This window comes from Felis catus, chromosome C1, assembly GCF_018350175.1.
Source record: "Felis catus isolate Fca126 chromosome C1, F.catus_Fca126_mat1.0, whole genome shotgun sequence".
NCBI classification, from domain to species: Eukaryota; Metazoa; Chordata; class Mammalia; order Carnivora; family Felidae; genus Felis; species Felis catus.
The window spans coordinates 114,060,245-114,081,615 of record NC_058375.1 but is presented as its reverse complement, the minus strand read 5'-3'; the positions used below and the strand labels follow the sequence as shown (position 1 = coordinate 114,081,615).

The window sequence follows — 21,371 nt, the reverse complement described above, 5'->3', positions numbered from 1 at the left end:
GTTATTTGGCTATAAAAATATATATTACATATATAGCCATTAACAGAATGAAGTGGGAAGGAGGGCCCAGCAGAAAGCAGATTTTTAGAAGGGAATATGTCACTTCGTTTGCCTTGGAATCTGTTCCCAACTCAGCTCCTCTAAAACCAGCCTTGTTTTTCCAGGCTTCTTTTCATCTTCCTCTTCTGAAACCTCAGATGGTGTAGTTTCCTAACCCAGGCTGCACAACCTTCCAAGGCCTGGGGCCACCCTGAAGCCTGCCTTAATTAACCCGGTGTGGGGCCCAGGGACCTGTCTTTTCAGAAGCTCCCTAGGTGCTGCCTTTTGTGTGGTCAGCCTCAGGAACCACTGTCCTCATAATTTTCCTCTGAAGAGTGAAGATTTCACACAGGGACTCGGGACCATGGAGGAAAAGATCAAAAAGATCAAACCAAAAGGAAAAGCAGACCAAAAAGGGAGGGAAAAAAGAGAAGAAGAAAGAAAGAAAGGAAAAAAAAAAAAGACAAGCAACCATGCAAACCCTCATTAAGTGACAGTGTTGAAGAGAGCGATATGGACAGTGATGTGGGAAGGGGAGGGGACCAGGCAACAGAACACAAAGGCCAGTGTTCTGGCCTTGCCACTCCCACGGGTTAGACCTCTTGTCTCAGGCCAGTGTCATCTGTGAAATGACTAGAGGATGCATCTCTGATTAGGCAGGACACTCTGCATGCCTCCGTTCTCTTCTTACTGGAGCCCTGATGCTGAGCAGGGCACTGGTCCCTGGGGGGAGGGGGGGGGTGGTATTTACTTCTTCTAAATTGGGTTAGTTACTGACGCCTCTTCCAGCTCAAACAGTCTATAGTTTGTCTGCAGATGCAGTCTCCTGTGTTATGCAAATGTATTTAAATCAGCATGCAAATGAGAATAAAAAGAAGTAAAGACCCACAGCTGGCCGTGCCCCCCAAATGCCCCTGCCGGAAGTCAAATGTTCATTGCCGGGAAACGCGTGACACATCCTCTACCTCATTAGCAGAGTCCCCGTGGTTAGGACCCAAACTCTGGCTTTTGGGAGGAAGTACGGCCGCCAGGTTGAGCAGCCCCCGGGTTCACCCCAAGCAGATGTTCAGGGCCGCAGCCAAGGCTGCCAAGAAGCTGGCTGGAAATGCAGGGGGGTCCCTTGCATCTGGCCTGTTGTGAGCAGATGGGACCCAGCTGCCTGGTGCAGTGCAGCTGGGCTCCCAGCCTGGTGCTGTGCTGCTCCCTGGGCACCTTCTCCAACCCTATGAGGGCTCAGGGGCACACGTGCTTCAGTAGCTATTCTGAAAAGCCCTGCAGACCTCTCCTCTGATTTTCAGTGCTTGCTTTCCAGCTGGTTTCTTAGGACCTGCTCCAGTAGGCTCTACCAAGTCTGATTTCTTTTACCTCCAGAAACAGCTCTTACTCTGTCCCTTGCTCTCCATTGTCACTGCTGCTACTTTGGCTGAGACCCTTATCATCTGGTCTTCTGGGGCCAGTGCAAGCAGTAGGCCCCACCCATTGTGCTTCCTGCTTTGACTCCCAGATGTTCTCTGCCACCCCATCTTTGCACAGTGGACCTCCAGCTAGGTCATTCCCATGCTGAAGACCCTTCATGGCCTCCCATTGTTCTAAAGCAGTGGTTTCCATTCCTGACAGCACGTTAGAGTCACCCAGGGAGCTTTTAAAAAAATGCAGACGCAGGGCGCCTGGGTGGCTCAGTCTGTTGAGCATCCAACTCTTGATTTCAGCTCCGATCATGATCTCATGGTTCATGAGATCAAGCCCCACGGTGGGCTGTATGCTGACAGTGCAGAGCCTGCTTGGGATTCTCTGTCTCTCACTCTTTCTGTCTCTCTCTCTCTCTCTCTCTCCTCTCTCTGCCCCTCTCCCCCCATTCTCTCTCCATGTCTCAAAATAAATAAATAAACATTTCTTTTTTTAAATGCAGATGCCTCGGGTCCTATCCCCAAAGGTTTTGATGGAAAACCTTTGGCTTGAATAAAACCTTTTGGCTTGAATAAAGCACTTTACACAATCATTTATCCAAGGAAATTGTGGAAACCCATTCCTTAGTTTTCCATGCCAGGTCCCTGGGTGAATGGATCCTTTCTCACTGGCTTTCTTCTTGTTCTCCCCCACTTCTCATTGCAGACCCTGGCTTTTTTGTACAGGCTCTTTGACTCCTGGACTCTTGCTCTCTGAGTAGAGAACTCTTTGTACTTCTCAGAACTTCCCTAAACTGTCACCATCTCTGCTGTGAAGTCTTTTGGGGATCCTCCTATGCCATTAGTTACGTTTTCTTTCTTCTCTGCTTCCATAGTACCACTCCACCCAAAACTGTATGCTGTGTTCTTTTCTTGCCTTTTTTGTCTGTCCCACTACCCTGAACTCAAAGGACAGAATTCTTTTTTTTTTTTAAATATTTATTTTTGAGAAAGAGAGACAATGCGGGCAAGCTGGGGAGGAGCAGGAGAGAGGGAGACAGAAGACCTGAAGCAGGCTCCTCACTGACCATAGAGAGCCTGATGTGGGGCTTGAACTCACAAACCACGAGATCATCACCTGAGCTCAAGTTGGACGCTTAACCCACTGAGCCACCCAGGCGCCCCGCAGAGGACAGTGTTGTAACCCTCACTGCGTGCCTCTTCCATTTAATGGTAGCCTATAGACATCATGTGATATGTCTCTCCACCACATGGTGATGGTACTCTCCATACTTCACAAGCCAGGGACCATTTTATAGTTGCTCTTCTGTCCATTTGTTTTAGCTGACATCATTGTCTGCTTATGACGCGACATGGACCGTTCTACATGCACTACCGTATTGACTACTGCATAATTATCACAGCAGCCTAGAAGTCATTTCCCCCACGTTGCAGGGGAGAAAACTGAGGCAATAAGAGGAGGAAAACAACTCCGCACATAGCAAGACACAAGAAATGTCTACTGAGTGGAGACGTGTGACTGTGTGCTTTTGTCACAGACACATCTTTGTGACCATACTGATGAATAAGACTGTGTTTCCTCGAGCAAGTACTTGGCACCAACAGAGTCTTAATAGCTGATAGATTTTTTTAGAAAGAAACTATTCCCATCTTCATGACTAATTCCCAGTACAGTTTTCTCAGTAAGGTAGGCTGGCAGGGTAGTTATGCACCAAAGACATCTGAGGCAAAAGAACAAGATAGGAATTACCTTAAAAAAAATTGTCATTGTTATTTAGAGAGAGAGAGAGAGAGAGAGAGAGAGAGAGAGAGAGAGAGAGAGAGAAAATGAGGCAAGTGGGGTAGGGGCAGAGGTAGAGAGAGAGAATCTTAAGCAGGCTCCACACTCAGCAGGGAGGCTAACACAGGGCTCTATCCCATGACCCTGTGATCATGAACTGAGCTGAAATTGAGAGCTGGACCCTCAACCTACTGAGCCATCCAGGCACCCTTGAGAGAATTACCTTTTAATAAACACTCAGGATGCCTCCAACTGTCCTAGGACATTTCCTGCCTGATCTCAATGGAGCCTCTTAACAAGGACACAGAGTAGGAATTATGATCTTTGCAGACAATAAAGCCAGACTTCAAGGAAGGTAGGAATAGCCAGTGTTACCTAATTAGTTAAGGAAAAATGTTGAGATTGAGCTAGTGTATTACGTGTCTCCAAAGGTAGACGGCCTTTGCCTGGCACATCACTAGAATCTGGCTTTCCTCATCTACTTTTGCCTTTAAAAATAGTTTATTTTTAATTAAAAATTTTTTAACTTTATTTATTTATTTTGAGGGAGAGAGGGTGTGCAAGCAGAGGAGGGGCAGAGAGGTAGAGAGAGGATTCCAAGCAGGCTCTGTGCTGCCAGCACAGAGCCCGACACAGGGCTCGAACACAGGGCTGATATCATGACCTGAGCTGAAACCAAAAGTCAGACACTGAACCTACTGTGCCACCCACATGCCCCTTACTAAAAAAGAAACATAAGGCATTTGCAGGAAAATGTGAGAAAAACAAATCACCTATAATCCTACCACACAGAGATAAAATCACCATGGGCATTTTTTTGTAAGTTTATATATTTTGAGAGAGAGAGAGAGAGAGAGAGAGAGAGAGAGAGAATGAGCAGGGGAAGGGCAGAAAGAGAGAGGGAGAGAGAAGATCCCAAGCAGGCTCTGTGTTACCAGCACAGATCCTGACACAGGCCTCGAACTCACAAACCGTGAGATCCCGACCTGGGCGGAAATCAAGAGTCAGATGCTGAACCAACTGAGCCACCCAGGCATGGGCATTTTTAAGTTTTTTCCTTTCAACCTTTTACTTTGCATTTATAGCAAGAGGTCAGTTCATTTGGCAACACCTGTGGTTGTAATATACAGACCAATTTGTGTTTTGCCCTTTTGTTTTGAACTCAAATGTATCAGACATTGTTCAGCCACTTTGAAAAAAAAAAAAGAGAAGTGAAGTGGTAAAGAGAGGAGGGAAGGTGAGGCTTATGGGTCTGCTGGGGGTTTAGTTTAAGCAAAAGGAGACACAGGGAGGCTGCTGAGAACACGTGTGGAGCACGGAGCCCGGCAGGTGAGGAGGATGAGCCCCGCTGGCTCCAGATCTCCCCAGTCAATCATCCCTACTGCCTTCCCTGTTTCTTTTGCAGGCAGCAGCTTGAATGATGGCTTGTGGCATTCAGTCAGCATCACCGCCAGAAGGGACCGCATCACTCTTACTCTGGATAATGATGCAGCATCCCCGGCCCAGGACACCACTCGCGTACAGATTTATTCTGGAAATAGCTACTACTTTGGAGGTAAGTTCCCCAGCTTTTGAAAAATAAAGGACGGAGGGAGAATGCAATGGACAATTATTTTGCTCTAATCATTCTTTTTTTTTTTTTTTTTTTTTTTTTGGCAATTAGACCATTCATACACACGCACGCGCGCGCGCACACACACACACACACACACAAACACACACACAGGTACCCAATCCCAAGCACAAAATAATGAAGCAAACTCTCTGACAGCTGTGCAGATATAAACTAGGTCAGTGCAGAGGGGAAAAAAAAGAAAAAAAGAAAAACTTTAGCTATAAGAGCTGGTGTTATGTAACATGTCCAAAGGAGATTTTTGTAGCCATGCCAAGCTCCGTGATCACGTTGGGAAGGAGGAAGTCAGCTGAAAACTTGGAGGATGTGTACCAACAGTCAGCAGTACCTGCGAAAGGAAAAATCCAGATGGGAAGGCAGGGAAGGCACAGCCAGGATCCTCAGCCACATAGGCTACTCTGCCGCTTTGCAGTCTGAATCCCCCGTCTGTTCCTTCCTTCCCGACATCCCTGGAGGGCATGCCCGTGGAGTAGGGCTCTAAAAATGGGGAAGGTCTAGAAGTCCTGTGAACTTGTAGCTCCGGTGTAGCAGGCGATACAGGTCCAGCTGTCCCCATTTCCAGGTGAATCCTAGGAACATTCCCAATGACAAAGACATGGGGCATACTGGAAAGGATGAAAACTACATGATGAGGAATTCACTGCCTTTTTATAGATGCATGTGCAGTTTTATTTAGTTTTTTTTTCCCAAGTTATTTCTTTCATTAAAAATCTTAGTATCTATTTTTTTAGTCATGTGTTTGTATTATAGAAACAGTCTCTAGAGAGTAATGTCAATGAGCCGTCTGACCTTGAGGAAGACCCTGATGGTCCCTGAACTTCCTTATCTAGGACATGGAGAAACAAAGTCAGACTGCTGGAGAACTCCAGCAGGGTCAGGGTTACATGCTTGCAAATGGACACACGGGATGCACCTTTTGTAAACACGGGTGTGGGCTGGGCCTGTTCTCCGGTTGCTAATTCTTCGTCCATTAGGAAACTGAAGGGAAGTGTTTGTGTAAAATTACAAAGTGCAGTCTCTCAAATAGACTTTGCAAATCACTTCTCTCATGGCACTGACACGGGGTTAAGTTTTGAAATCCAGAAGGGGCTTTGCATAAGTGCACTGTACATAACAAAGTATCCTGGAAGGGAAGCAGCATAGAGCAATACTGTTGTGGTTTGATTTTTGAAGACCCCACCAAAACCCTCTGTCCTTCACTCTAAATCCCCACGTCTGCAAGGACAACAGATTCCAACAAGAAAGGAGCTTCCCTTGCCTCTTAATGTCGTATGTGTCTTACGCCATTTAATTCATGCAGGAACTTTGTGAAGTAGGCAATTGTAGCCCCATTTCACAGACAGTAAGACTGGTGTTTGCTGAAATGAAATAACTTGTGTAAACGTTAGAATCGGGACCCACCCCCAGGTCTGTGTTCTCCGCAACCTGCTGCGTTGGGACAGCAAAGGGATGCTAGCAAATGTAGCATAAAGGCAGCAGAAGAAGGGTCTTGGGGACCCTAAGATACATTTCACAGACGTCATAATTCTTGCATCACATGCAGTGTCTCATTAACAAAGAGAGAAAAGCATTCTTGTATTTGTTTCTGAGGAAAATGATGTTCGATGATTACGGCATGCAGAATGCCTCGAAGACGAAATGTCTGGCTTCCCCCCAGTTAAGGGGGCGCTGGGTTTACAAGGCTGAGACTTATCTGCGATTTGAACGGCATTTAAGCGAGCGCCCCACACATAGACCATAAACTTAAGGGAGGTGAAAAATGAGCCTGAGCAATAATAGTCAACTTACATAAATTCTCTCTACAGTTTCAATTAGAACTTGTAGGAATCTCTCTTCGTTTTATGGTGTGCCTGTGAGCTGTTAAGCAGCTGCTGGGCATCAGCCCAGCAGTGACTGTCTATTAGAAATGGCTGAAATAATTCCCAATTATTTATGGGTTATTGCCATGTTTTCAAGCTTGCATTCCCATATGCTCTGAACCTATTAAAACCCATCGGGATGGAGCACAAGCGCTCATATACCTACATTGCCATGTACCTGTCTTAATGAGAAGTGCCCTGATTGCAAGCTATGCTAAATCAGCGTAATGCAGTGTTTTTTTAAGGAACACCCTTTAAAGAGGTACGGTGTTAACCTTTCAGTGTGCTATTACAGCCCTATAACTAGGTGCGTTTAAGCTCGTAGTTCCTTTGGCGTCTGCGTTTGCTTTGCGCCTCGCTTCAGAATTCCAGTTCTGTTCCTGTGTGTGTACCTTTCTCAGGAACTAAGCCTGTTAATGCCAACAATTAGCCAGACGATTACTCTGCCACCATCCTTACCCAAACCATAATTTCCTTTGAAAGTGTAATTGAGAATTGAATTGTGCATTTAAAGCGTGTTTCGAGACAGAACCCAAACTCCCAAGTAGTTATAATATGTTGCCTCTTGGGATGAGTGAAATACACCATGCGACTGGATGGTTGGATAGTTTACCTACAGGCGAAAAGAAAGAGGGACCAGGTGAATGTTACAGTATCGGTGTTCCCTTTAACGCGTGTTGTTTTCTGTTCCGTACAACGATTGAGTATGCCCCGTTTTATACCAATTCTGTCCCTTCTTTGAGAATGCTAGGATTTCCAACGAACACGTGTGCCCTGCTGTGAATGAAAAAGCCCCCCAAACAATTAGACCTCCAGGTCCTCCATCAATAGGTCGCCAAAGCAATGACTGATCATTTCAGTATTCTTCCTCATTTTTTTTTCTCTGTCCCACAGGGTGCCCCGACAATCTCACCGATTCCCAATGTTTAAATCCCATTAAGGCTTTCCAAGGCTGCATGAGGCTCATCTTTATTGATAACCAGTCCAAGGACCTCATTTCAGTTCAGCAAGGTTCCCTGGGGAATTTTAGTGATTTACACATTGATCTGTGTAGCATCAAAGACAGGTAATTATTGTCTCTTCTCCTCTGTTCTCCCACCCCCTTCCCATTCTCACTGTTCTAAATATGAGTTTCTTTAAGCAAAATTCTAATCCACTGACATTAGCCACATTAGACATAATTGAGTTGCCTAATGGAAAATATTTCTGAAAGGATTTCAGGCCCAGAGAAAAATGGTTTAAATTAGTTGAGTCTCTCTTCATGTTGACTTGCAGTAAATGGGATATGCAAATTAAATCAAAATACAAATTTGTGACAGGATTAAAATTGTATGCATAAACAACATTTGATTACTTTGAAGTTAAGAGTGAAGCAAAAAGGAGGGAGGGATTACTTCGGTCTTAAGCCATTTTATTCTTTAGAGCAGGGAGCATCCTTTCTAACAGGGGCAGATGAACATCAGGCCCTCAGGGTCTAGAACAGAGGTTCGTGTAGTCCAGTGGTGAGGTGACTCCTGGGGCCACTGACCTGTGGTGTCACCTCCAAACCACAGCTTCTTTGGCGCAGAAAAGAGCAGATCCCCCATGGAGAGAATCAGCATTTAATACTGTGCAACCCACAGATGTGGCACAAGTTCAGTTTCTTTCTTTATTTCTTCTGGGCTCCAACTCCTCTTACATTTAAAATTTCTAGCTTCAAAGACACACTTTGGAAAATTAAAGAGGACCAGTTCTGAGTTTTCAGCCAGGCTTAGCGTGCTCTCCACGTTTTATCTCTAGCACTTACCTCCTTCATTCTTGTGGTTACAGTCATCCTTGTCGATATATCGTTCAACAAATGGGTGAATAATAGGTGTGAAGTGCTTACCCATGTGTTGGTGTTACAGGGTCTCTGCTCACGTCCCATCATGGAATAAATGAGCCATTATGATAAAATGCAATAAATGCCCAAGTAGTGCACTCTTATTTGTGGGACGTCTGGTAGCCGCAGCTCAGCCTGGCCGTGGGGAGAATGAGGTCAAGAAGGTTTTCAGGAAGGGGTGCTTAGCTAAGTCTTTTTTTTTTTTTAATGTTTATTTTTAAGAGAAAGAGCACCAGCAGGGGAGGGACAGAGGAGGCGGGGCGGCGGACAGAGGCTCCGAATCAGGCTCTGCGCTGATAGCAGCGAGCCTGATGTGAGTCTCAAACTCACGAACCATGAGATCATGACCTGAGCCCAAGTCTGACGCTCAACAGACTGAGCCACCCACGTGCCCTGGTGCTGAGCTAAATTTTAAAGGACAAGCAGACTTGCCTGAGGCGTGATGAGGGGTGCCGGTGTACGATGGGTCCTCTGGATGTAGCATGGGGAGTGGCAGAGAAATAGGAGAGATCATGGCTTGCAAGCATTTCAACAGTTCCAAGTGCCTGTTTTCCATTGTTAAATATTGGGATGCATTTTATAATCCATGACGCATCATCATTCAATTGGCAACATGTCTTTCTTAGCGGCATATAAACTAAGGGTATATGTTAACAATGAATAGTGCCTTAGGGTCAATAAAACATAACTCAGTGGATATGGAAGGTCACTGTGATGGAGTACATGGTGTGCACACGGCTAGAGATTGGGGCCGTTAGGAATTATGAAGAAATTTGTGTGCCCATGGAACGTGGCCCCATGTGCTAAATGACAATCAGGAAGGGGGGTATCAGATTTGCTTACAAGAAAGAGTACCCAGGAAAAAGGGAGAAGGATGGATGGACGGAGAACCAGCCTGGAGCTAGGAAGGGAACCACCCCCATCCATGGGGCACTGATGAGAAGTAACAGGTGTTTCTCCTCAGCAGCACAGCAATCAGCTCTGTAGGTTGTAGTCTCCTCGGATGCTCCGAATGACCAATATAATTTGATGGAGTTTTATGTGCATGTTTCTCTGTTAATACCACTACACATGGGATCCTCAACAAATCACACAGACTTCCTGGCTCTTCTGCTTCATTTTTTTTTCTATTTGACCAGCTGGATAAGTGGGTAATAAAATGTGTGCTTCATTAGAATGTGCTAGTTTAGCGATCTCAGAATAAAGGGTACTACACGGAATGGTTGCCACCCCGATAGTCTTTATTAACAATGAGGGGGAAGCATCCGACTTCATCAGCCAGCACAGCCTTTTGCAAAATGTAGTTCAACAGAGGGAACATTCATCAATAGGGATCTCTTATGATACCTTAATTTCTAATCAAGGACACTCTCATTATTTTCGATTACATGAAAGTCATTGCCATCTATACTGCATCATTACTTTTGTGTAATTGTAGTCTGTATAATTGTATTACATACAATTGTGTTTTGGTTAATTGTATAATAAGGGATTGTGTTTAGTTTAGTGAGTAAATGGCCCGTTTTTCTTGATTTACCAGACATTGCCTCTAACAGAAGGGGATACTGTGGTAGAAGGCTTTGGTTGATTAATTATTTCTTGAACTTATATTTAAAATTTGTTGGAGAGGGGCAGAGGTTCAAAAGCAGGTGGTTCTGAGTTTTGTGTTGCATTTTTAACATGTTGATCAACTAAACTTGATTTAAGGGCAAGTGCAGAGTTTTTGTCTAGAAAGAACTTGCCATTTGGGGATGGGGTGGGGTGTGCTAGAAGAGGTGAAGGTGGAGAAATTTGGCTGTGTTTTTGTTTTGTTGTTTTTGTTTTTTTCTGGCTGTGTTTTTTATTATTGTTTTTTTTTTTAAGTTTATTTTGAGAGAGAGGATGTGGCAGGGGCATAGAAAGAGAGGGAGAGAGAGAGAGAGAGAGAGAGAGAGAGAGAGAGAGAGAATCCCAAGCAGGCTCCACACTCTCAGCGCAGAGCCCACTGTGGGGTTCGAACCCACAAACTGTGAGATCATGACCTGAGCTAAAATCAAGAGTCTGATGCTTAACAGACTGAGCCATTCAGGTGCCCCTGGCTGTGTTTTTTTTCTTAACTATGCTCCTGTCTGGAAAGTCCAAGGAGGGCAGCCTTTGATCTGGCCTGAGAGTCTCTTCTCTCCCTGGCCAAATTCTCTGCCCTTTCCTCGTAGGCTTTAAAGACCCAGTCCTCCCCCTGGCCTTTCAGTGGTTGTCTGCCCCACCCCTCCCTGTTCCCTTTCTTCTCCCTCAAAGCTAGCTGACCTGGCTGGCCAGAAGAATCCAGCCCTCTCAGTGACCCATAAGGCTCTCAGTGCTAATCACTCTAGGAAAACCAAGGTGGCATTCACAAACGTTCCAGGATTCGAAGTGCTTCCTCCCATGAGGGTCCCTGAAACATGAGCAAATTCACAAAATGTTCCTGAGACCATGCCTTAGGTAACAGCTGGGAGGGTCCATTCTCATGGATTAAGGAGCCTAAACTAACAGTTTGCATTTCAGCCATCTCCATGATGGGCAAATTACCAAGTCTTCTGGCCTCTCTGGAAAGAAGGAGGCTGAGCAATTGGCCTGACCCCCAGTTCTGGCAGCAGAGACTGCTGACTTTAGGAGGTGCCATCAGTAAAATTGCCGAGTGGCTGGCAGTCCAGGGATGGACTGGGAGAAGGAGGTAGAGCACCTTTGTGGGAACCACATGTGGGGCCAGAATGGAGCATTCCCAGCAAATCCCGTGCACTTTCCATAGTCTTTCTAAACCTCTCGACTAGAATGTGCATCCACCATACCTCACTTTGCGTGCTGCATCTTCAACCTCATGTTTTCCGCACCCCAGACCAATGTTCTTCGAGATCCACACTTACCTCTTGCAGTCTTCTTGGACTTAAAGGAGGTAGGACATGATATTTTAAACTACACAAAACAAAGTCACCCCCGATAAATGCTTTGCTCCATGAACAACTTTATCATACCCTCCGGTACTCAACCTCTTAGATAGGCATTGAGTGAATGGGTGAGGAATTCTATGGGTGAGGTATATACCCAAGTATATACTTGGGTGGCAAAAGATGTGGTAAGAACTGTGGAAGCCTGGCAGTGCAAGGGCATCGATATTCCCATTTCTCAGAGTCAACTAAGACCTAGAGACATATGTCAGTTTTTCCATGACTACAGGATTGAAGTTGTGGGTCAGAGTTGAACCCTGCCAGTGTTCTCTCCCTGACTTGCACCCAGCAGACACTAGCCTGGAAATGGCAGTTGTGGGGTGTCTGTGGCTCCTAAACAAGTGGCCCTATCTTCTGCCCCACCGTAGAAAAGTTTTTTGGGGATATTCAACATATTAAATTCTTTGTAAACGTTAGTTGCCTAATTAAATGCCATTTAGAAGGGGGCATTCAAAGTGGTGTGCAGCATCAGGGGTTGGGGGGACTGAGTGAAGTAAGTCCCGGTGATCCAGGTCAAGAAGTACCTCTTCCCAGGACTTTTGTTGGAAGATCCTACCAAGCCCACTCAAGGAGCTGTGTCCAGTCCTGCTGAGTCCAAAGTCCAGGGCAGAAGAAACACATCACCAAATATTGTCTTAGAATATGAAGAGGAGACGGGATCCAAGGTGTGAAGCCAAACTTAGAGGAGCAAACAGGGACACACTGTCTGAGGTGGGGTGAGTGGGTGTCACACGGAGGGCAATTCATTAATCTCTGTGCAGGTGGCAGCAGCCTCGAGAGGTGATAGAGTGTGTTTAATTCCCAGTCACTACTTGTCAGCTTGAGATACGACACATATCATTTAACCTTATTGTGTCTGTTTCCACTTTTGCAAAACCGAGATTGTAAAATCTACCTTTGCATTGAGAGTTAAATGAGACAGTGTGAGAAACCAGGCGCTGAGTTGCATGGCTAGTAAACAGTAGTAGATCGTATGTAAATGTTCTCCATGTTAACTCCCCATAGCCAACGTTTGCTAGCTCTCCAGATTCCATGGAGAGAGGAGAAGGCTCTGGTCTCCCTCCGAAGTTCTTCCAGCCCACTGTGGCCAAGTGATTCCCATTAGTTTGCAGGGTGGATCCCCTTAGATGTACCTCATATGTGCCCTCAAGTTCCTCTGCTTAATGACTTGGATTGAGTTGTTGTTCAGAGGAGTTCTCCCTGAGGGCCACAAACAACCACCCATTAGGAAAGTGCCCATCAGTTTGGGTGCCAAGGCCGCAGTCTTTCAATTCTACCAAAACTTGATTCTCAGGGCCTGGTTGGGTAAGGAAAGCTTGTGATTGGTATGCCCTGGGGCGCAGAATTTAAGGCAGTTCTTATTTCTTGGCTCATGCAACTGTAGACCCTGAATTTACATGAACCTGGGAGCAAGCGACTCGTTAGCTTGTGCAGGCGAATTTCAGCAGGATCACATCAGAATCACGAGGAGGGGTTGTTAAAACCCAAACCACTGGGCCTAGAGTTTCAGACATTATTGTTGTGGGCCAGGGAATGTGCATTTCTACCAAATTCCAGGGTGCTGCTGGCATGGTCTTAGGAGCTGACTTTGAGAATCACTGTCCTAAAAGCTTCCAATCCTATAAGTCATGGGACTGTGTAGATTCTGCACAGAAGTGGTGTAGGTGTGGGGAAGAGGGATGACTTCTGCCCCAACTGTGCCCCCAAGCAGCTGTCCTCCTGATCAGAATCTCACAGGGTCTCTGAAAAGTTCCAGCAACTCTATCTCAATGGCCAGCTCCAAAGTATTGAAATCAATCCACGGGAGGCCCTTGGATGTGAGCACAAATGAATCCTGTCTCCCTCCAGCTTTCCTGGTTTTTGTCTCCGAGCTCCTGCCCTGCTTCCCACTGCAAACAAAGCTTTTGGGAATACAAATGAAACCAGTCAGATCCTCAGGGGTGCCTTCGCGAAGGGATATTTTGGTGTGGAGGGAGTGTGCGTCTTAGAATAGCTGCAGTTGCCATGAAACATAACTTGTCTTTGTGTTATTTGAGAGACAGTTGACTTGCTGGCCTTGCTGTAAGTCAGAGCTTGGTCTTTCATTCTAGATAAGCCTCACACCCTGTGGGTGGTGGTGCTGCCATTAGAATGATGGTGACCCTGCCTACCAAAAAATATGACACCGAAGCTTTCTACAGATGGAAAGAGACTGATTTCATCCGGTTTCCTGGGGTCTGGCAAAGGGTCTATGTGGTCACGTGTCGCCTTGCCCCGCATCCCTTCCTCATAGAGTGATGGCGCTGGGGAAGGTCCTTGGAGATCATCCACCTTTGGTTTTGCATAGGAGAAGATAGAGGTCTAGCGGAGTATGGCAAAGCCAGGTATGGAAGCAGGGCTCTTCCCGTGGGGTCTTTGTTTTTGCCTCCAATGGGGACTTTTTTGCTCCAGCCCTTTTAAAAATGAAACAATTGGCTTGTTCCAATGAGTGAGTCACATGCGAAATGCTGCTTTAAATGTCTTGCAGCCAAATAAGTTATGAAATGTATCTTCTCACTCCATAACCACTTCCTTCCCCCCCACCCCCCCCCACAACACACATTCGTTTAAGAAAAGCATCTGCTAAACTCTCTGGTCAAGATTCTTACCTTCTTGGTTCAGAGTTTGGAGTGTTGTAAACACTGAGAGTGGAGAAGCATTATTTTGGATGACCTCCCATAAACAGACTTATGCTAAAAACCCACTCTGTGTGTGGGAGTCTGTTAAAAACAGTAGGCTGTATAAAAAGCTTACATTGCATGGTAATGCATATGTTTTAGTTCTTCTCTAAAATTGAAAGCCTTTCCATTGGGTGCCAGAAAAGCCATTGCAAGGGCAATGCCCACACAATCTGAGTTTCTAACTCTCAAGTGAGAAATGCTACAATATGGTGTTCTCCTTTAACTCATGGGATGGAGCCATCATCAAAACAAGAGCACTTCTGCTGTTTTTATTTATCATGCTAGTCTATTTTATGGAGGAAAAGAAAAGGTTAGAGTTTATGTAACAGTTACTGAGCAAACATTCTCTAAATACGATTTCATTTAAGCCTCTCCGCAGCTCTGCCAGCCAGGCTGGTTCTCAAAGTGTGGCTCCCACAGACCGCCAGCACCTAGAGGCATGTTAGAAATGCATATTCTCAGGCCCTGTACCTTTTGGATCAGAAACCTGGGGAAGGGGAGCAAGCTGAGTTTTACAAAGCCCCTGACACCAGGGTGATTCAGATGCACAGTCAGATTTGCGAACCGTTGGGTTGCCCTCTTACTGTTATCTTAGGGATAAAATCACCCATGCTTAGTAAGCTGCCAGAGGTCGCATTCTTAGTATTTGGTGGACCTGCGATTCAAATCCAGATTTTGCTGACTTTTCGATCCACAGAAAGGTGGAGGGCCTATTGCCTAAAGGAGAGAAAAAGGAGACATGCATTCAGGTATGCAGAGCAAGTCAGGGGAATGTCACTGAGGAAATAAGATGTTGAGAACTTGATGTGTGAGCTGTGTTTAGGGAGGTCAGACAGGGCTGTTTCAGGTGAGGTGGAGGGATTAAGCCTGGGACTCAGAACAGGAGAGGTGCTGGGCATTTGTCTCCCTGTATGGGAGAAGCTGTATTGGCATCAGTGGGTAAAATAGAACTTAAAGTCAAAGCCATAGGGAACTTGCAGCAAACAAAACAGTTTAAAATCTGAATAACAGGCCATATTAATAGCTAATCCTAAAAAATGGTTACTGTGTGCCAGAACATTGTGTGTGTGTGTGTGTGTGTGTGTGTGTGTGTGTGTGCGTGTGTGTGAACCCTATGAAGTGGGTAATACTGTTAACTCCATGGTACAGAACAGGATTGAGACACAGCAGCACTAGCTAATACCTTGTCTGGTTCACACGGCGAGTTATGTAGCAGAGCCTGGCTACAGACCAAGGGGTCTGGTTGAAGAGGTTCGACCTGTCCTTGCTTTGCACTTGACTACTTATAACTTTGTAGTTCGCAGGCATCCAACATTCTTCAGCGGGATTGCAAAGTAGAAAATGATGTGTTTTCATCTTGTGTCCTGATCTTGAAGCAGGTTGTATCGATGCAGGCAGAAAAGGGATATGGGCCACAGTGATGGACCACCAAGGATACCTGAGGGGCTGTCATCCTTGCAGCTCATTGTCACACCCTTGTGACAAGCACACTGAGGTTCAGAGAGAGCTGAAGTCTCCACCTCTATTTCTTCAGGCTGGTTAGGGAATACAGAAGCCTCACAAGTGACTTGAAATGGCTGGCTGTCTTCACGAGGCAGATTTTGAATGGGTTTGTTAAGTGCCTTTTATCTAGAAAAGAGCGATTTACTCATCTGCTAATTGAATGAGAGTTACTCCCCATCACCGAGCTTATACCTCTTTGAAAGTCAGATGGAAGAGGGGCATTGGGGGAATATACCACCTGGCTTGGACCTGAATAAGTGAGCTTGAACGAGTGAATCTGTGTTCTGTGCCCAACCTCATCTCTCTTATTCCTTGTTTTTACAAGAAAAGTGGATCATTATCTTGATGAAATGGTCCTTCTCTACCTGTGCGTGCGGAAGGGCATCGGGGCACCAGTGATTCACAGAAGGCACAGAGCGCCAACGAAGCCAAAGGTGGCTCTTGATTCTGTCCCATCAGAAGGTGGTGAGACTGTTCCCTCACCAACCAGTGATCTGAAATACGGCTGCAGAAAACCAAGCCGGAACAACGAGCTGGGTGAATTATCACCAGGGCTTCTGGAAGCTGAAGGATTCATTCCAAGAGCTATAGTCATGAGGTTGAGGTGAGGGGTGCAGCTTTAGATCGCAGTAAGAAAATGTCTTTTCCAATCAGGAAGCGCTTGGAGCCTGTCTCCTGAGACATACTGGCTAAGGAATTCAGATGTTTTAGATGGCATAGAAACCAAGAAAAACTTTCGATCTGGAATAAAAACGGGGGAAAAAGGCGATTTTAGATCCTCAAGTCACTTCTGGCAGCCAGTGCTTATATTTAACTGTGTGGAAAACATTTCTAAATTAATAAGAAGAAAGAGACTTTTCTTTGTTGCTCCCTTCACACAAGCGTTACATAAATAAGCCTCACCCAGCACCCTGATAAAGGCCTTCTGTCTGTTTTTCTCATTCTCCAAAGAGTGCTCCTTTCTCCATGGGCAGTGTCCCAATCGTTTGTTTTCTTTTTCCCTCACTTATACTGATGTCCACTCATTGGGCTGCTGAGGCGAAGCCCCTGGCACCTTGGGCGCTGTTTTCCTCTAGTCCAAAAGCATTCATGGGTGGCTCCTTGTAAGCACTGTTTCTGGGCACGATCGGAAAGAGCAAAAACCTTACTATGTTTTCACTTGGAGAAAAAACAGGTCTGACTTGCGACAAAATGTCCTCACCTGTTTCTGCATCGAAACCTAAATTTAAAATCAGTTCCGTGCTATTTTTATCTTGCACCAAGATATCTCACAGGAAGCTCCCGAAACTGGATTCGGCCTCTTGGGTTTTGCTGCGGCCTGGACTTCTGAGCGCAGGGTTCGGCCTTCCCGCTGCCCATCTCACATGCGCGGCCAGCATGACCACGTACCATTGCTGTAACCGTCACAAAGGGGACACTGGCTTCCCCGCTCAGCAGATGAGGAGACCGACTTGCACATGAATTTAATAATGTACGTCACAACAGAATCAAAGTCGGGATTTCAGGCAGCGGTGAAACCCCTGCTGTTTACATTTTAGCCTGACTTTGGACACAGCCAGTCACTTAACCTCTTCATGTCTCACTTCTGTCCATAGTCAAATGGGGACACTGGCTGCATCTGACCACTCTAGGGGGCTAAAGGAGAGCAACACGATATTATTACGGCCTCCCTCTTGAACTTAGGGCAAGGATTGACTGAGGGCAAGATGATGAAAGTTCTTAAAGTGAAAAGAGAGACAGAAATGGATGGGGCTGTGTGTATCTCAGCGGGCTCGGTGTTAGAAAACCCATACACAGGTAGAAAAAGATGACACCCTTCTGAATAATTTACCTACATACATAACCCATTTTATTTTTTGGACAAGTGATGAATGTTTTCACACAGTTCAAGTTACAGATTTGAAATCTTCCCTCCAGGTTTAGCTTCATCTTGACTAGATCGCTTCGACGTGATTTACTAGGGTCTTTCTCTCCTAACATTGGGATATGCTGTGGGTGGAGTGGGAGATCATCTCCACACCTGGAAAACACAGAGGGAAGAAGCATTACAAACCTCACACTGGCAGTTATGCAAAAGAATACGAACATATCAAACTTCATAGTCTTTTCTTTTATGTAAAAAAAATTTAATGTTTATTTATTTTTGAGAGAAAGAGACAGAGCATGAGGGGGAGAGGGACAGAGAGAGACAGAGGAAGACACAGAATTGGAAGCAGGCTCTAGGCTCTGAGATGTCAGTACAGAGCCTGACGTGGGGCTCGAACTCACAAACCATGCGATCATGACCTGAGCTGAAGTCGGACTGTCAACCGACTGAGCCACCCAGGCTACCCCATAGTCTTGAGTCATGTGATACCTCATGTGTCCAGGACACCATTAATTTTATTATGACAAAAATGTCATCATCAGCTTGCGACCTGCTTTTATACATGCCAAAAAAATTTTTTTTTTTCCCCTGTAACAATTAGGTAAGGGGCTATCCCTGCTTTAGAATTTAAAATAATCCCAGACAGGGGCACCTGGGTGGCTCAGTCGGTTGAGGATCAGACTTGGACTCAGGTCATGATCTCACGGTTTGTGAGTTCAGGCCCCGCATCAGACTCTGTGCTATCATCACAGAGCCCGCTTCGGATCTTCTGTCTCCCTCTCTCTCTGTCCCTCCTCCACTTGCGTGCTCTCTTTCTCTAAGATAAATAACATTAAAATAACAATAATAATAATCCCAGACAGTGGTAAATGACTCAAGGTTTATATGTTTGACCAGATAATTCTGTTGAGAATTACAGACTCACACTCTGAAATGAGAATCGTATGCATCAGCCTGGACATTTGTGTGCGCACAGATGTCAGGAGATATTCACACACACAGGATACAAAAATATGACGCTATCTGGTGAGTCCTGATGTACTTCTTGGTCCTGCTTGCTGAGAGACCGCCCATACTCTGCTGATCTTCCTCTGTGACCCACACATTCATTCAGCAAATCTTTTCAGAGGGCCTACTATGTGCCAGGCGCTTTTTTGTTGTTGTTTTGCCCTGGAGATCCAAGGCTGAACAGGACAGAGAGTTGCTGCTTGTCCTTCCTGGTATGCTTGGATTAGGAGTCTGTTTGTTACTATTGTGGGTCGTTCGTGCACTCCTTATTCATTCATTCATCTCCTGTATTTGGAACATCTCTGCTGGGTCACCTCCTGGATAGGAGCTAAGGATGGACGTCTGTGCTGAGCATAGTAGGTCTTCATGCCCCTGATTTCAGAACGCTCCATGGAGAGACACAGATTTTAACCCAATGATTATGGAAATGATCACATATGCTCCTCAATAAGGTGTGATTAGCATGAAGCAGATCCACAGAGTGCTAGGAGAGACTGAGAGGCAGCTGGCTTTTGAGGGGGTGGGGGTGGTTGTCAGAAAGGAGACATGTGGGTGCCATTGTCTTCAGACTCTGCAAACACAACTGTTCACTGCCAGTCTGGTTTGTAGTTTCCAGTGCCTCCTACAGACCTCTGGCTGGCGATTCTGATCTCAGTGTCATATATGTCCTCTGCTGAAATCACTGTGTGCTGGGGGGAGGGATAGGGGGATAGGGGTGGGAAATTCAGCTTTCTTTAGTGGGAAGAAACTTTCTGTGTTTTTAGCTGAAAACAAATTTCTCAACATTTCCCCCAAGAAGAATGTGCTGGGAATTCTTCTGTCTTTCAGTAATAATAGCATACCTTTAATTCCCCCGACCCCAAAATATGCTGTCCTGGCTGCAAGGCTAAGGGGTTTACCTTTAACCTTCTACTAGCTCATTCCTAATATCATATTAGCTGCACTTACACTTAGCAAAATAGAAAAACAAAAACAAAAAACAGGTCCGTGTCTTCCCATCCAAAATAAACCCCAGTGTAAAGGTGGTAATGATATTTCAGCTGGCAGCTTGGTAAAGCACAAGAATCTGAACGTGACAGGAGGCATATGCCTTTTAAAGGTCATTCTAATTACCATGCTTACTCATGCTAAGCTGCTACTCTGGGGTTTATTGGAGAAGAACCACACGCTGGGGGGAACTGAGACCATGTGGTCGGCAGGGACTTGAGCAAATAGTAAGGAAGGTAATACAAATTACTATTGTTTCCAGTGATATTAAATAATTCTTCAACGTCTGAGACATCTGAGAAGAAGAGGGAGGGCGGGCACTGATGGAGACCAGGGCGAATCCTCACCGTTCTGAAAGCTGTGATGCCTTTTCTCGGGATCCGCATTTGACATGGTCGTACAGGGACCCATGAAAAGAGGCCCTGAGGACGAGCTCCTGCCTGCATTAAATTTTCCATTTGCGACCACTTCATTCTCCCCATCATAGTGAATTCATAACACAACTTTTCTTGATGGAATTATCCTAAATGTAGAGCCACTTTTTAGATAGGGAAATAAAATAGCGGAGAACTATTCTCTTAGTGGCAGTTTGCCCCGTACCTCTCTCCTAGTTCCCGAGATACAGATTTTATTACAACTCTAGCCATGGTGAAATTCAGATTCTGTACATGTGTTTCCCCTGCCCTCTTGTAGTTGATGGAGTGAGGCATTGAAGACAAGGATCCCCACCCCCCCGCTTGCCTCTTTGGTCTCCCTTGACCGCTTCTCCCGTTTCCTTCCTCTTCCACATTATCTCCTCTATTAATTCATCATTCTCTTTATAAGCACTTACTGAGCATCTGCTATGTTCCCGAATATGTATAATCTCTGCCTGCGGGAAAGCTCAAGAGCAAGAAAGCCAGACAAAAAGCAGACAGGGTACACAGGGAAACTTGTGGCACGGAGGGGCATGGAGTTACATCTGAGCTGCATTGTGACAGGCAAGCAGAGCAAGCTGAGGTGAAAATAGCAGTCGAGGGGCAATTCAGTTCCAAAGTTTACCCCTCCCTGCCCCATAGCAGCCGGTCTTATTCTAGCCCCCAGGCACCTGCTGCTATTTACTTGTGTGGAGTTTCCTTCCACCGTTCCTTTTACCCCAGTTCTGCCCATCTCTCACAGACTAGTTCAGATCCCACCTACCCTGTCAAGTCTCCCTTCCTGTGCCTGATGTTCACCAAGACCTTATGTGACCGTCCCTGGCACTTCTTATCTCTATTACATTTAGCTTCCGATCATGACTGTCACCTGTTTTGGATCTGTATTTCGCCCTCTCAGAGAAAGTTCTTGATATGCCCACTGATGCTTTCTGTTGAGGGCGCATGCTTCGCCATCATTTGTTGAATAAATTGAACCTTAACAGCATCTGCTGTTGGTGGCTGGGGATGAAAAGCATGTGTAACTGACAACACTCAACACTCCTCTGGGAGTCGGATGTAGTGTCACCTCAAGAGATGGAATGAACTTCATCATCTTTAATATCTTTTCCCGTCCCACACCCTGGAGACCGTTGTCCAAGATTTGGGGACTGAAACCCTTCACCTCTTTCTCCTATTGAAAACTTCCCACTGTGGTTCACACCAAGCGGCACTCTATTTGAATAGCTCGAGTGCCCAATAAAAGCAGCTGGTGCCAGCTGTCATCGTTCACGTGGTGTTAAGTGCTCCTTCTGTAAGCACTAGCGAGCAAGAGTATTTTTGTTTAGCAAGGCCATCATAAAATTAGACAAGCAA

At 45.7% G+C, this 21,371-nt stretch overlaps 1 protein-coding gene across 5 annotated transcripts in view; it reads left to right on the top strand.

Annotated features, from left to right (window-relative positions):
* CNTNAP5 (contactin associated protein family member 5) overlaps positions 1-21,371 on the top strand; it is an 805,732-nt gene that overhangs the window by 448,991 nt on the left and 335,370 nt on the right. For all 5 annotated transcript variants that reach the window (XM_011285200.4, XM_011285199.4, XM_045033599.1 and 2 more), the window contains 2 exons: positions 4,631-4,780; positions 7,612-7,783. In XM_011285200.4, the coding sequence (XP_011283502.3) occupies positions 4,631-4,780; positions 7,612-7,783 (322 nt within the window). The remainder of the gene's footprint in view (positions 1-4,630; positions 4,781-7,611; positions 7,784-21,371) is intronic.